General features: G+C 40.2%; 1 protein-coding gene across 1 annotated transcript in view; it reads right to left on the bottom strand.

Annotated features, from left to right (window-relative positions):
- Window positions 1-15068, bottom strand: part of gmds (GDP-mannose 4,6-dehydratase) — a 200959-nt gene that overhangs the window by 28052 nt on the left and 157839 nt on the right. The window contains exons 8-9 of the mRNA XM_085436239.1: window positions 12952-13070; window positions 12527-12623 (exon numbers count right to left, since the gene is read on the bottom strand). Of these exons, the coding sequence (XP_085292365.1) occupies window positions 12527-12623; window positions 12952-13070 (216 nt within the window). The remainder of the gene's footprint in view (window positions 1-12526; window positions 12624-12951; window positions 13071-15068) is intronic.

The following is a 15068-nucleotide window of genomic DNA, read 5'->3' as shown; positions in this document are numbered from 1 at the left end:
CACGCGCATATATATATATACACACACACACGCGCATATATATATATACACACACACACGCGCATATATATATATATACACACACACGCGCATATATATATATATACACACACACGCGCATATATATATATATATATATATATATAATAGAACTAATGTATGGACAATTAATTAATTCATGTGGGTTTTTTTTAATTCAAATTGTTGTGTCAAGAAAAAGAGACATTTGCCTGGGTTGAGCAGAGGGAGAAGGAAACAGAGAATGGCTTTATAAAGTTGGTTAAATGATCAGAAGTTAAGATCTGATTGGCAGTCATCAGATAAGCACGTCTATGGAAATATGAGTATAGAGCTGACGAACATACTACAGTAGAGAGAAGCTGTTCAGCTGCCCTTCTACTCATTTAATCCCCTGTGTGTCAGAGCTACAAAGAACAAGAGGAAGGAGCAATTAGCAAACCCACGTGATGAGTATTTAGATTTTACAAAGCTTTCAAAGTTCGACTGTAAAGAATGGTATGCATATGGAGCAGAAAGTCTTGGCTTGGGGATCAATTACACATTTTCAGATTTCTCAGGTTACTCTATGGATGCTGAGATATTGGCCATTGGCCCAGAAGCATCATTGTAAGATAATAGCTGATGAGTTGGGGGAAAACAGCAATGTCACTACTGAATTTATTAATTTCAGTGTTCTTACAAATTAGTAACTTGGCAAGAATAGCTCAGCATTAAAAAACTGGGGGCATTTTTCAACATTTCTGAGCCTCAGTTCATTAAAACTAACATTTGAATGTTTAAATATCTATGAAAACTGACTGACAACTTGACAACTGACCACTGACAATTTTCAGCTCCAAGTGAAAATCTACAACCACTTCTGGAACCTTGTCTTATATCATTCTCAATCGTTTTCCATCCAGACCTGGCTGTCAGTGATCTTTCCAGACAGTGAATGGCTTTACTGTGAACCATCTTGGAAAAGAACACCCAATTCCTCCCTAATATACGGAAACCTTTTAAAATAATGCTAATATTTCATGCTTGCTTTGTGTGAAAGTACGGTGGGCGTCTGCCAAACATCCAAACGCAGCACTGATAGCCCGTTTCGTGTGTCAAGTGCCATAAATTCAGCCAGCAGAGCTCGACAAAGCTTGTTCAACGGATAAATCACGCTGCTCATAAAAGCCATTTGGTTCTTTTTGTCTGTCTGGTGTTCAAACATTCACCTCAATCTATCAATGAGGCAAACTGCTGTCAGAACACTAAGGCCTCTCTTTACTTCGCATTTCCCCTTATCATTGGCTACTACTAAGAGGAATCTCAGGAATCTTAGAGTTTGTTTGCCAAGAGCCAATATGACAAGGTGAAACACAGACACATGTGGCTTTTAAAACACAGACTCATTTCTGGTATATAAATCACACAAATTGATCACAGATGCTAGTGGTAACTACTGGTGGTGAGAAACAAGTGTGGAATAAAACAACATAATTGACAATGATGTGTGAATCTGAGCACGGGAACAATGTTTGCATGATAATAAAGTCATAAACTGGCTCTCAGCCAAACGCCACATCTTCTTAGCAGTACGGTATAAGAACTCCACCCAGTGAAATGGCCCGAGCTTGCTGCCTCAGCACTTTTCCATCCAAATGGCTGCGGTTCAGTTAGAGGTCTCGCTGCCTTGGTCCCAAGATGAAGCACCTCAGAGAGCCAGCAGTCCTAACCGGCCCCCTGGCTTCCATCGCCAGCCCGACTGACACCGCTACACTGCCAGAGACGTAAAGCAGGATAATAATAGCTGCTCATTCCTCTCTATCCCCGCCGACCAGACAGGGTCAAATTGTCCAAAACTATATTTTATTGAATGATAAGTGACAAATGCAGGGGAATACCTCACCTTATAGCCTCAGTGAAATCAGATCTATGAATCCAGTCCAACACATTTAGTAGGTCATAATTTTGGCAGGTCACTGACTCTGACTGATGGGGTTGGTGACAGTGTTGTAGCAAAAGTAGAGAGGTCCTTTGAAAGGAATACTGTATTATGATGTACTTAGTAACCTGCAAGATTCTTTTCAGAATTTAAAACTGACTGCATAAAGCATTGGCAAACCGCTAGAGGTGAAAAAGTAGTGAAAAACAAGTGCTGCATATAGAACTCAAGGAATCTTTTAAACTATTCTTCTGTATTAGAAAACTGTGTGCAAACCACCAGAAGGTATAATCTGTTAACCTATATGTCATTAAAAATGTGCAAGAAAATACACAACACAATGAAATTTTAAATTTCAGTGTATTAACAGGTGTGACAGTACAAACACTCTCACTGGGACAAAGACTTTAAGAGTTAAATTTAGTTGGTCCTTCAAATGTAGCAGTACAGTTTAACATTATGTATTGTTAAATTTGACAACTGGTTCCAATCACTTAGGTCAACACTACAGAAAATAGTGCAAATCTGGTTTGGGTTAGCAGTAAAACAGCTGGTTAAATCAGAAGTGTGAATAAAAAGACCAGTAAACAGATATGAATGCAGGTCCTTATTACATTGTGGATTGCTGGAGACGGATTCCAACAAGTTTTTCCCTTTATTATTCCATGGAGAAATGTGCTTTGAATGAGAACCAACTGTTCCAGTCAGGGGCTATTTAATGTATAACTCATGTAATCGACTTTTAGAAATTCTTCATTGTAGATAAATTGCTCTAGAATTCAGTGCTGGAGTGTTATATAGCGCTTTAATTAAAATAGTTATTAAAATGCTGTAATGGATCAATTCGTAAAGAGAATTCCAACCTAATACTGGGACGCTGAAATGGCGACCATATTTCAGGCTTCATTAAATAGCAGATATTACACCACAGAACAGGCCAACTGTTAAACTCTTCTCTGGGGCACAGGGACAGTGTATGAGTTACTGCCTGCCAGGACCCATTATGTTAAGAGCACATATGTTTGTGGGGCTATACCTGTTTTTCTCATTGTTACGATGAAGAATTTCCTCCATAGTGGGTTTTGACTGTGTGCTTTCTGCAATCTTACCATCTCTCCTTATTGCATCTATCTTTGCATGGATTGTCTGGCACTAACACTATTATGCACTGATCAGATCAGAAAGTAAAAACATTACTTGATGTGGAGATAAAGTGGGAACAAAGAGAAGAGTGTCAGTAACATCTGTGTGTCATTCTCTTCAAATCAGAAAAAGTGTAGTACTAATTCTGTGTGCTGGAGACAGAACAACACTAACCCTGGGAGTGGATTTATGAGGTCTGGACTGCCTGCATGGAGTAAAATGAAACCCCAAACCAGTTCTGCTTCTTCAACAAGGCCTAACAACCAAGTCCCTGTGTCTACAGCTACAAGAGATACCATATTGCCTCTAAAGGTCAGTATGCGTCAACCAGAGGTTAAACAGTCTTGACATCCCTCTCCGCTTTTAAAACCTGCTATTTCTGCCATCTTTCATCTGTACAAATGAGTGCAACACCATGAAAGCCTTTGAGAAAAGGTTGTCTGATAGTATGCCCTGTTATCCCAATTTGACTTTTCATCCACTCAAAGTGTTTCCATTTGCAGCTATAAAATATATTTTGACTTAGTTGGTAACAAATTATAAAAAAGTAGTTTGTCATGCCAGTTGTCCATTATTTACTCACTTACATGAGACAAATGAAAATGCCTTGAACAAAGTGGTATCTTGAAAAGTGGAATAAAAAGGTTTTCTCTAATTTTTTGAAAATATATAATATAATATTAAGAAATATAACTTAAACATGGCTCAGTCTTTTTAAGCATTCCTCAAGTTACAAAAATATTCACTGAAGTTCCAGTTGACAACATCTTGACATATATTACCTTTCTGCTCAAACTATATGATGCTTACACTGAGTACACTGAGATGTTTTTATGGCAGCACTGTAACAGATTGGAATCTTTTGTGATTATATTGGCACTTGTCAATATATACATAGTTTGACATGAAAATAAAATATCCTACTCCAAAAAAAACACAAAAACACATCAGATCTCAATGAGAAAAACAAATCATCAATCAGCTGCATATGTATACTAATATGGACTGTGTAATATGTTAGGAATGAAAGGGTGCCACATTGTTTGATGGAAATAAAAATGATCAACCTACAGAGGACTGAATTCAAAGACAGCCCAAAAAGTAAAAGAAATGATGCAGCAGGTTAGTGTATTTTGCATACAGTGGCCTTTTGGGTGTCATTTTGTAGCTTTGGCATTGCTCATCCTGTTTCTTTTTGCACAAAGGAAAAGATGCTGCTGTTACTGATGGGCTGAGGGCCTTCTATGGCCCTGTCTAGCTCTCCTGGAGTAACTGCTTGTATCCTGGAATCTCTTGAAAGTATGCAAGAGGAAAAGAAAGACACACAAAAGACAGAAAAACGTCTGGTGATGCCACATATTGATGTGCCATCCTTGAGGAGATGGACTATTTGTGCAACCTCTGTAGGGTCCAGGCATTACCTGGTGTTACCAGCAGTGCCTCTGTCCCTAGACAAATGTAAAACTAGTGAAAAACCAGTCAGAAAAGATCAAGGGAGAAAAAATGTCAGCAGCCTCCAGATGTAAAACCATTCCTACTTTGTGGGTTGTCTCACTGTTGCCACCGAGTGCTTCTCTTGTTCATTTCATTAACACCAAAGTAGTTGAAACTAATTAACAACTCGCATTGTTAAACTGCATTATTCTCATTAACCCCCAAAAATCTTACACAGAAGATCCATATTGACATACGACACATATTACTGCAAAATCACAAGTCAGTCACACAGTGTTAAGTGTGGCAGATAATGAAAAATTAAAGGGTTCAGAATTTAAGTATTGTAATTTCTGTAAAAAAGCCACTAAATAAGATTATAATAATATTGCCTTGAAAGGCCAGAACTGGTTGCATGTAAGTCATCTAACTCATCAAAAGGAATGTTTACTGAAAGTATCTATGGCACAATAGTTCCAGAATATGTTGCATCCTCATTTTCAGTAAAAAGGTTATGGGACACATGCTTGATATATTTAAAGATATTATTGCTGAGATACACATTGCCCAGTTTTCTCCTAAGAAGCATGTTTAAGTGTGCTGGTAATAGTAGTAAGTGAGTGACAAATTAAAAGTTCACCATCTGATTTAGGTTGCTCACAATCCTATTTCAGGCATCTGTATTTCTGTCTGGGTGTGTAATACAGATATGGGTGCTTTCCATCTTCCAGTCTTTCTTGGTAAAGCTGGTAAATGTTATGCATGGTGCTTGCAACTTCATCTTCAACTTTGATCACAGAAGACAGAATAATTTAAATTAAATTAACTAATAGCATGATGGTGTGACTATGTATATACTATGGTTTAGGGCCTAGCATTCACCCTGCTTTGATGTGAAACCTGTGCTGGTTTGTCCCTATTCACACCGCTGACTAAGAAAGGTTCAGGTCAGGTCTGTGGGAGAAGTCAAAAGACTCTCTGTGACACTCATAAGATCACTAATGAAAGTAACGAAGGCAGGTTGCAACACTTCATTACAAAGACGTGAGGAATGCATTCAAGATCAACGATAATATCCAGCTGTGTCGAAGTATCCAAGAGTGGAAATGTTCTTTGAGCTCAATAAAGCTTCACAATACCAAACATTATTTAGAAACTACATAAGGCAGGTGTGTCTCACACTAATTACCTCAACAGGTGGGTTGACTCCCTTGCCAACAGTTATAAAAGGTAACCACAACACCCAGCATCATTATTGCTGCGGATAACTAGATCCATTGTCTTGGTTTCTCATCTAGTGATGACAAGACAATGACGTATGAGCAAGCAAGCGTGGTTCTTGTGAATTTGTTACGCACGTTTCAAAGCTGGAATGCCATCTTAAGTAAGTAAGAAGGAAGTTTTGCCCAGGCACTTGCGGACAAGCACTTGATAGATACTGAGGTGTGGTATGTGAACAGGGCTATTTTTAGGGGTTGATGTGGGAGTTTTTGATTTGTACCTGCAGATGGGATAAGAGGAAAACAGGCAGAACAACTACTGTGTCAAAATCTCATAGGCGAATGCAACACACATTCTTTTATTTCATGCAGGAATTAAAGAACTCTTTTGTTTCTGCATTTGGTGTAGGCTAACTTACTGGATGTTGAATGCTTTTCCGCAGCACTCCCTGCCACCATTGCTAGCTACCAATAAACAATGAACAACTGCACCACTAACCAGCTAAAATGTGATCTGATGCAGCAGAAGGAAGCGTCACAGGATCAAAGTTAAGATAAGAGCAGGATTTATTTGATCAGTGTCTTTCCTCTCTTTGCATGGACACACAGATAAACTGCAGTAACAAACTGTGGATTTTACTTTGTCTGTTTATACATACGCAACACAAGCTTGACACTATCACGAAATTCTTGCTGTAGCAGCGATATGAAGCACTCCTGCTTTTCACACTTGTCTGTACTGCGCAAGAATAAACTTGCAAATTTAAAACAAGAGGACAATCGGTCATGTATTGACAGTACATGACTGCATTGCAGGGAATGCTGCTACGTGACTGCAACAAAGCACAATTTACATCTGTTCTTCTTGATACATGGGAACCTCAGTTGGTGATTCTTTTCCATCAATCAAAGCACACAACAGTGATAAACAGTCATGCCACTGAATTGCTCTCCTGTCAGCAAAAATGATCATGCAACGTTTTGGTGTTTTCATTAGCAGATTAATGACTGGTGGAAAATTAAACATCAATAAGTCTTAGCCATTAATTAAACCTAAATGACAGATCTACATTTGTTGATTCCAGCTTCTTGTTTCTAGATGTGCTGGATTTCTCTGTGACATTATAAAATCTTGTTTTTTTTGGTGCACAACCATCTTATAGACATCCTTTGCCTTTGACATCATACATATTCAAGAGTGTAAAAAACTGTGCAAAACGGAGTGTTTACTGTAGTCTAAAGCCTGAGGACTTGGCTCACAGGGATTACCTGTCCATACTTTGAACTCATTTAAACTCATTGGCCATCTACAATACAAATAAAAGCTACCACTCAACCAGAGGTGCTCTAGGCAAGCAACTCCTCAACTGCCAAGAAACTGATAGCTCATAGATGGAAATCATCCTAATCTATCAATAAACAAAGACGACTTCAAGATTTTATCAATACAGATTGCAAGGAACAGTGAGGAGCTACTATGCACCATGCTAAAACATTTCATGCTGGGAGCATGCTACAGAAAAAACAGACACGCTACACAATGGATTCATGCACTTCTGTCGAACAGCTGGATTAAAGAATTAATAATTTTTTTTTTACATTTTACATGCCATTCTATACTCATCCTCGCAAGGCACTGAGCTGAGGTCTCACTAAAGTGGGTGTGGAACAAAACAGACTGTCCCTAGGTTGCTTCCTTTAAAATTACAGTCTGTAGAGAAGACTGGAGATTAGAATGGAAAACACTGGATTTGTATAGCACTTTTCTAGCCTAGAGAAACCACATTCACCCATATACTCAAACGTAGCCTTAATCTATACACTTAAGTGTTTATCTACCTTACATCCGTGGCCAATTTAGAATCACCAATGAACCCATCATGAATGTCTTAGGGTTGCAAGAGGAAATTGGAGTGCCTGACGGAAACCCAAGAGCTCACAACAGAAACACGCAAAGTCCACACATAAAGGTCCCAGCCAACCCAGAGATTCAAACCTTTCCTTACAAGACATTTCAATCTAATCTAGATGCATCAATCTAACAAAAACTGAGACGATCTACAAACAGGATCAGATAAATCACCTGAATCCAGGTGTATATTGTTAATTCAGATATATATACACACAATGATAGATGTGTATATTAAATGTGGCCTAACTTTTAAGTAATGTGAACAGTGCATGCACTCATAGAAGGTAATTCATCTGAGCCAAAATCACAGGTATCAGACTCTAAATGCTCCATTTCAGACATTTTTTGTACTCTTGGACATGTATGACATCCAGGAGAGTGCATATCCTTAATCTGGTCACCTCAGCCATAAAGCTTTGGCTATGAGCACAAAAGCCCCATTCACCTTCTATTCATAACTTTGGTAGCAGCCAGTCAGAAAAAGTTGGCTTCAAGGGATAGAAGCTAAAATAGCTTATTTCTGACTGAGAATGAGCCAAGGGGCTGAATGAAGGCAGAGTAAAAAGATAAATAGGGATTACTTTGAACGGTCATTGATGCAAAGCTATTTTACAAGAGTTTAAGATTAAAAAATATAAGCCGGAAATGAGAATAATCATTGGGTCCGGTGATTGGGTTCAAGCGTTGGGATTACTATGATTTAGAAAAAGATGTAAGTGTGCACTTACAATATATAAACTTGATAGTGGAAGAATTACATTTGCCATCCCATCATGCACACTGACGGGTTACAGAAACATAAGGACAGACTGAGAGACAACTTCCCATTTATCATCACTTTTCCTTCTCTGCATGAGAGGTAGAAGAAAAACCACAGAGCTGTCAATCAACTCACAGTCGTTTACACCCTCCAGCAGCACATGAACTTGGAAGTATGACAGCCAGGGTGCATTAGTATGAACATGCACAAGCGTCTACATGCATGCGATTAAACGCCAAGTCAGTGACATGCACACCTGTCTCTGCACAGACAAAAACAGCCGTCTTGGCCCCAAACGTTGTTTAGAGAGACAAATTGTGATCTGCAATAAATACTTCATGCTGAAGTTTAAATGAGGCAAGGAGGCAAACTGAATTTAAAAAAATCCCCACATTTACTGTCAACTGTATAATGCACGTTGTTAGGTAATATGCACTCAAAAGCAAACTACTGTACTGTATACATTGTGCTATGGAGAGTTAAGTGGAAAAACTAAACTCAAGGGACTAACATCAAACTTAGTTTTCCAGATGCTGTATCATGAATGTCAATCAGGTTCAACTTCCTGGGGCCACTGAACAACCTACAGCGGTGACCTGTGCATAAGACGTTATTTAAAATCCCAGAGTTTATAAGCTCTTAAAAGTATGCAGATATTTTTAAACAGTGAAATTCATGAATCTGACCTGTTAAAAACTGCTCTGTGTTGATTTTACGCACAGGACAAAAAGTATTCCCATTACCAGCTGGTGCGGCAGATGACACAGCTCATAGAGGAAATTTACCAATTTAAAGTAGCAAAGTTGAGTATTTTTGAGAGCATTTGAAGTGCTGAAACCCTAAACTAAAGAACATGGAGCTGGCAACCAGAGCAGTGGAAGAGTTTTAGGGGGAACCTAAAACTGTGACATCGTAACATGTTTCAGCATGTAGAAACTGTAGTAAACACACGCACGCATGTTGTGCAGTAAACTTTAACATACAGTAAAGACGTATGTTAAAAAGTAATACTGTAGAGATATTGGGAGAGACTTTAGTGTAAGGTAGGGATTGGAGAAGGCTTAATTCAAGCTATCTGAATGTATTCGATTATACTTTTGGAGGCTATGTAAACTGTAATACAAATCCTCATATGCTGGCCTGTTTCTTTTTTAAACCCATCTTTTGAGATCCATTAAATTACAGCAATAGATCCTAACTGCTTCTGCTATTACTTTTGGTTTTGCACGCACGTAAAGTGGAAGGTTTTTTCGAAAATGATGTGACTTCTTATCGTCACTTGCATGCCAAACATATTCTGTACTCAACTTCCCATGTCAGAAAAACAAAATGTCAAGGATTCCACTCGCGGCACTCATCTATAGACCAGTTTTTCCCTCTACCTGTGCTCTTTTGTGCCCTTTATGTGAGTGTGTACGCCTCTTTAACAAATCACATAGAACAAATGCACATTTACAGTTAACATCACCAGTCTTATAAAACAATTGGGTACAAAAGAAACTCAGAAAGCCAGACAGAAGAACCCATCTGATCACACCTTGGTATTATACCTGGCAACCAAAACTAATCAGAACCATTAGAGAGTAGTGCGCAGACACACCTTTGTAAAGCTGAGGCAAAGGCTGCTCACCTGAGCCAAACTTTAGGAGCGTTGACAGAAGCCCATATGGTGCCAAGAGTGACTGACAGCCCTGCAAAGTCGTGACAGTTGGAGCGATGTGAAACTTACTTGTAGCTGTCCTCAAAACAGCCCTGGCAGCTTGCACTGCATGTCTTTCGCTTTCACGTGTTAACTATTGGTGCAAAATGCTGGTAGCTTTATTTTTTTCATTTTAACCAGCACGCACCACACTGGGTAAACTGCTTCCACAGTCGGACAAACGGGCTGTCAAGCCGGTAGCCCTGCAGGGTTCACACATGTGCACAAAAGACACATTCACACTCACACACTGCACCACATGTGAGGCACACCTGCTGGGGGGCTTCTGTCCCAAGGGATTGAAGCTCATGTCAGACACACACTCTGACAGAATTAATGATGAATTACACAGATATTAGCACACAGCCCGAGGTAACACTCCTTCCGCGCTCCACGCACACACACACGCACACACACACCCCTACCTCGTTTTGGGCCCCACACAGACATACATTCAAACTTTTGTACTGCTAAACAGCAAACAAGACACCAAAAGAGTCTGAGTCAGCTGAAGTCTTAGGATATACACACACACACTTGATGACAGGTATTTCCACTTGAGGTGAGGCACAATGCTGAGCTATGAGCCCAGTGTCAGTCACTTCCTGTCTGCCGGGGTCAGAGGTTAAACATCCTTCAGTCTCTTTAAGCCATATAGAAGGGACAAAGGGAAAGAGTAGAGAAATTGCCCACTGTTACTGAACCATCCTCCCCTTGTTATCCATGCAAGCTCACACTTTGTTATTGCTCTGTGTTTATAACACCACACGTCAGGAGCAGTGTTCCCTTTGCTAGTGCTAATAACATGGAGCACCATAGCAATATACCATGGAAGCAGCAAAGGGTCAGCAGTTAGGAGTTATTCCACACTTGCTACATGAATAGTTTTTCTTTGAATGTTTACCATAATTGTGGTCAAGTGAGGTGACTCGACTGAAAAGCAGCAACAATAACGCTCTCAATGCTGGCTTCTCTCTTTCTTGTGTTCAAACACTTGTTAGGAAGCTGTCAATATGATAAATTTTATAGTGCTGGGTAGCTATAAGGGCATACAGTCATGCGGAAAAGAAGGTTTTCACAGAAAGGATGCAGCACAGCACACCCTTGCTGCATCCATAGGATTTAAGAGGGTAACTAGCAGCCATGTGCTGATAATTAAATACACTTGACTGATCATCAGCAAGTGAGAGATGTTTGCAGTCTGGAGCATTCACATGTGTTAACACAATGCCACAATATTCCCCGGAGTGGATGTCCCAGAAAATTTACCCAAGGTCAGATTGTGCAATGCTCAGAGAAATTAGCTGGTTATCACAAATGGACATGTACGCTGATTTGATCATATTTTAGAGTAGTTGTCCATACAGATACAGGGTTAGGACCTTGAGTGAATAAGCTGACACGGACAGAGAATAGAGGCCCAGGTGTGTAACCAGTGCTGCCGTACCTTCAGCTGTCAGTCACTAGGGGCTCCTTACTAATCCTCTGCCATCACTCAACTGCATCTCAACTCTAATCTCACCAGGCCAAAGCCCAGGAGAAAGGAGCTCCTGCTTTAAACTGAGAGGATGATGGCTAATCTCAGCCACAACACCCCAGGGTAACCCTAGAATGTCCACAGGGAGTAACTGCAATAACCCTTGACCAGGGTGATGAGAGAAAGACCTCCCAAATTCAGCAGACACCTTTCGAGAGATGGAGGAGTAATACACTGGCTAACATTATGAGTTTGATTTTTAGAACTATCACCTCAGCAAGCACAATCTCACGAAAGAGGCACCAATATCTCTCCTGTGCTATCAAACTAGCCTCTCATTCAGCAGAATTGCCTCACTAACCCTTTGAGTCAAACTAATAAGTTGTTAGTATTACAAATTTCCAGGTTGGACGCACTTAGCATAAGGTGGCAGGATATAGCTTTCAGTACTCTTAAAGAGCTTATCTGGCTTGTTTCCAGCTGTTTAAAAAAAGCATACAATAAGCAGCCTGAGGCTGTCAAGTGACTGCATCCACTGTAGCTGACAAGCATATAGTGCCAGACACAATTACCGGCAAACACATACACAAAGAAAAACCATGAAACATTCTTATATAGAACAATAAATATGTGCCGTGATGCATTATAAATTATATGCAACTATATAGATTGCACCACTATAGTAAACCATTTTCATTCTGAAGCCTCCTTTGGTTGGTGTGGTCCACAGTATTGTGCAGTTAGAGAGAAAAATCACCAAAGGTTTCTGGGATCAAATGTACAAATGTGTATTATAGACTTTATATAGGCCAGTATAGCAAGCATCTCCAGGTTCCCAGAACACAGAGGGAGGGGCAAACAGACCAAAGGTGTAAGAACTGGGTGCATGAATACACGTGCATTATACATATAGACACAAATGGTAGGAGAAACTTGACTTACCACTTCGGTGGGACGGAAGTATTTTGGGTCCACCTTCACATGTACCACCCCTGTCTCCTGGCAACGGCCAACCTCCTTCTCATCCTTTCCCTCCCACCTGGAAAGAAAGAAATCTTAGCAGGAACTAAGAGTTTCCCACACCTGCTCCAAGATTCAAGCGCCGTGATTACTTCTTGTGTAGTTTGTTTCCTTAAAGTCTCATCCAGACAAAACATGTCACCTGCCTTTTTCCCCCCCCACAAACGAACACATCCTTCACCACATTTCAGTATCTCACAGCACATAAGAGGGGAGGTGAATGACAGGTTAAACATGGGAGGAATCTTTCCAAGACAAGAGACATAGGGTTGGGGTGTCTTATATTGAGGCCTCTCAGGCAAATCTGTGATTTTGACTGCAAAAAGAATACTGATATGTTGACTTACACAATGGTCTTTCCCACACGTCCAAAGGCCCTCTCCACAAACTCCCTCACACTGTGCACCTCCCCTGTTGCTATGATGAAATCCTCGGGCTCCTCCTGTTGCAGCATCAGCCACATAGCCTGAAAGAGACAGACACAGAGACAAAGACAGAGAGGTCAAACTACTGAGAGATCATAAAGACAGTTCGGTGATCCACACTGGACCGTGCCAAACTCAGCCCTGACAGACAGGAAGTGAACCTGCGACCTCTGAGCGGGGCATTCGCCCATACCTCTGCCCTGACGTCACTACAAGGGCTCAGGGGACACATACTGTGGGAAAGGAGGACAGAGCACTCCCACAGGCCCACTGTGTTGCTGGCACACAAAAATGCACACGTGGCCATGAATACACGTGCATTCAGGCCAACAGCGTTGCACAACTGACATACTCTAACAACTCAAAGATATTTTAAGACACATAAAGTGAAAGTAAAGAAGCTGATGAAATTCCTCAAATACAAATGAATTTTCCAAAACCTTATATCCTGACTCGTGTTTACTATTCCTAATTACACTGTGCAGGCAACGTTATTATTAGCTTAGATACCCCAGCGTAACCTATTACTTTAGGTCCCTTAACGGACACGGTGCTATATTAAACAACTAGCGAAGGCGTGGTTCCATAATATTTATGGTGAACTGGAGCCAGCAGGTCAGAGCTGCTGACCCCTGGCACATCCAGCATGATTAGAAGAAACTCGCCAGGGACACAAAGACAGACCAACAGACGCTCATGTCTCCACTCTTTAAAATCACAGAAGAAGACAGAATGAGAGTGACACAGAAGGCCTAGTCGTAATTTTTTCATGTTAAATGCAATTTCTATATAAACAAGACTAAAATCAGTGTGTAATTGAGACTCTATTGTTTCAAATTGTGCTAACTCATTTCAGTTTATTTATTTATTTGCTTCAGATTCTGAACTATTTGAAGAAGAAAAAAATACTGTGAAATTAAACCCAGCTGTTATATTAAGTTGCTATAAACAGTCATGAATGTCATGTATTCTCCGACTCTTCATTATTTCCCCTTCAATAGCTCAACAACTGGGCTTGTAAATATAAAATATATCAGCAGATTAAAATCTCTGACATCTCATCATTTTTTTCTCAGTTCTATGGGTAAAGGGTCACATTTAACACTTACAACTTCCTGTCAGCAGTTTGTTGGCAACGTTTTTGTTTTGCAGTAAAACTTGCGCAGAAAGATGCAAACATTTCTGTGCATTGAAGTTTAAAAGATTGCAAACAGTACAAAGACAAAGGTTAAACTGCTCGATACGATGCTTTGATGAAACAACAAATGAAACGTGCCTCTAGACATTTGGGTGATCACTAAAACCCCTGACATCTCGTGAAGGTAAAACCTTTTAGTGCATCTGTGAAAAGGTTTAAGTTTCAGTGTTCAGTACCCGATTGATTCCAACATGCACTGATACAACCCCAGAAGTACCCCGAAAACCAGTTCGTGGCACTTTTTTCACACAACAGTTTAAAAACTGACACAGTCAAAAGAAAGTCAGTTGTGACACGGAATAGTAATCTTTGCATCAGATTTTCATAGTAATCAAAGTAACAGCGACTGCTAATTTGTTTACAATTCTATGATAATGTCACCAGTAGTGAAAAGAAAAAAAAACAGTCCCGTTTCTCTTACTCTAAATGTTGTGTAATGCTGTGAGCTTGCATGCTGAACTACTGTATGCACACATTTCTGTGCACTGTTGTGGCATTGTTTAAGCACATGCCTTCTCGCAAACACACCAGCAGTGATGGAATGAACTTCCTCAGGGAGGCGAGGGCCATTCTACCTGAGGATCGTTCAGGGTCACCTGAGCGCTCAACAATGATGACTCCCCTGAGCCTGACCTCTGACCTCTCACCCTCTGGCCTCTGATGAACAAACCAGACTCTCACACGGCTACACAAGACAAAAATTGCAACTCGGCGTGTAACTGACAGCAAAACAAAGCATCCAGGGCGTCATCAGAATATGTTATTCAGTCTGCTGCCACATTTTGGGCCTGTGAAGTTTACAGGAAAATGTAATTCTCTTACAAACGGCTGCTTCTGACAA

The sequence above is a fragment of the Copadichromis virginalis genome, linkage group LG17 (genome assembly GCF_057382275.1).
Source record: "Copadichromis virginalis isolate Kocher_CV1m ecotype Utaka linkage group LG17, C_Virginalis_male_GT1.1, whole genome shotgun sequence".
Classification (NCBI taxonomy): Eukaryota; Metazoa; Chordata; class Actinopteri; order Cichliformes; family Cichlidae; genus Copadichromis; species Copadichromis virginalis.
This window is presented reverse-complemented; position numbering and strand designations above follow the sequence as displayed.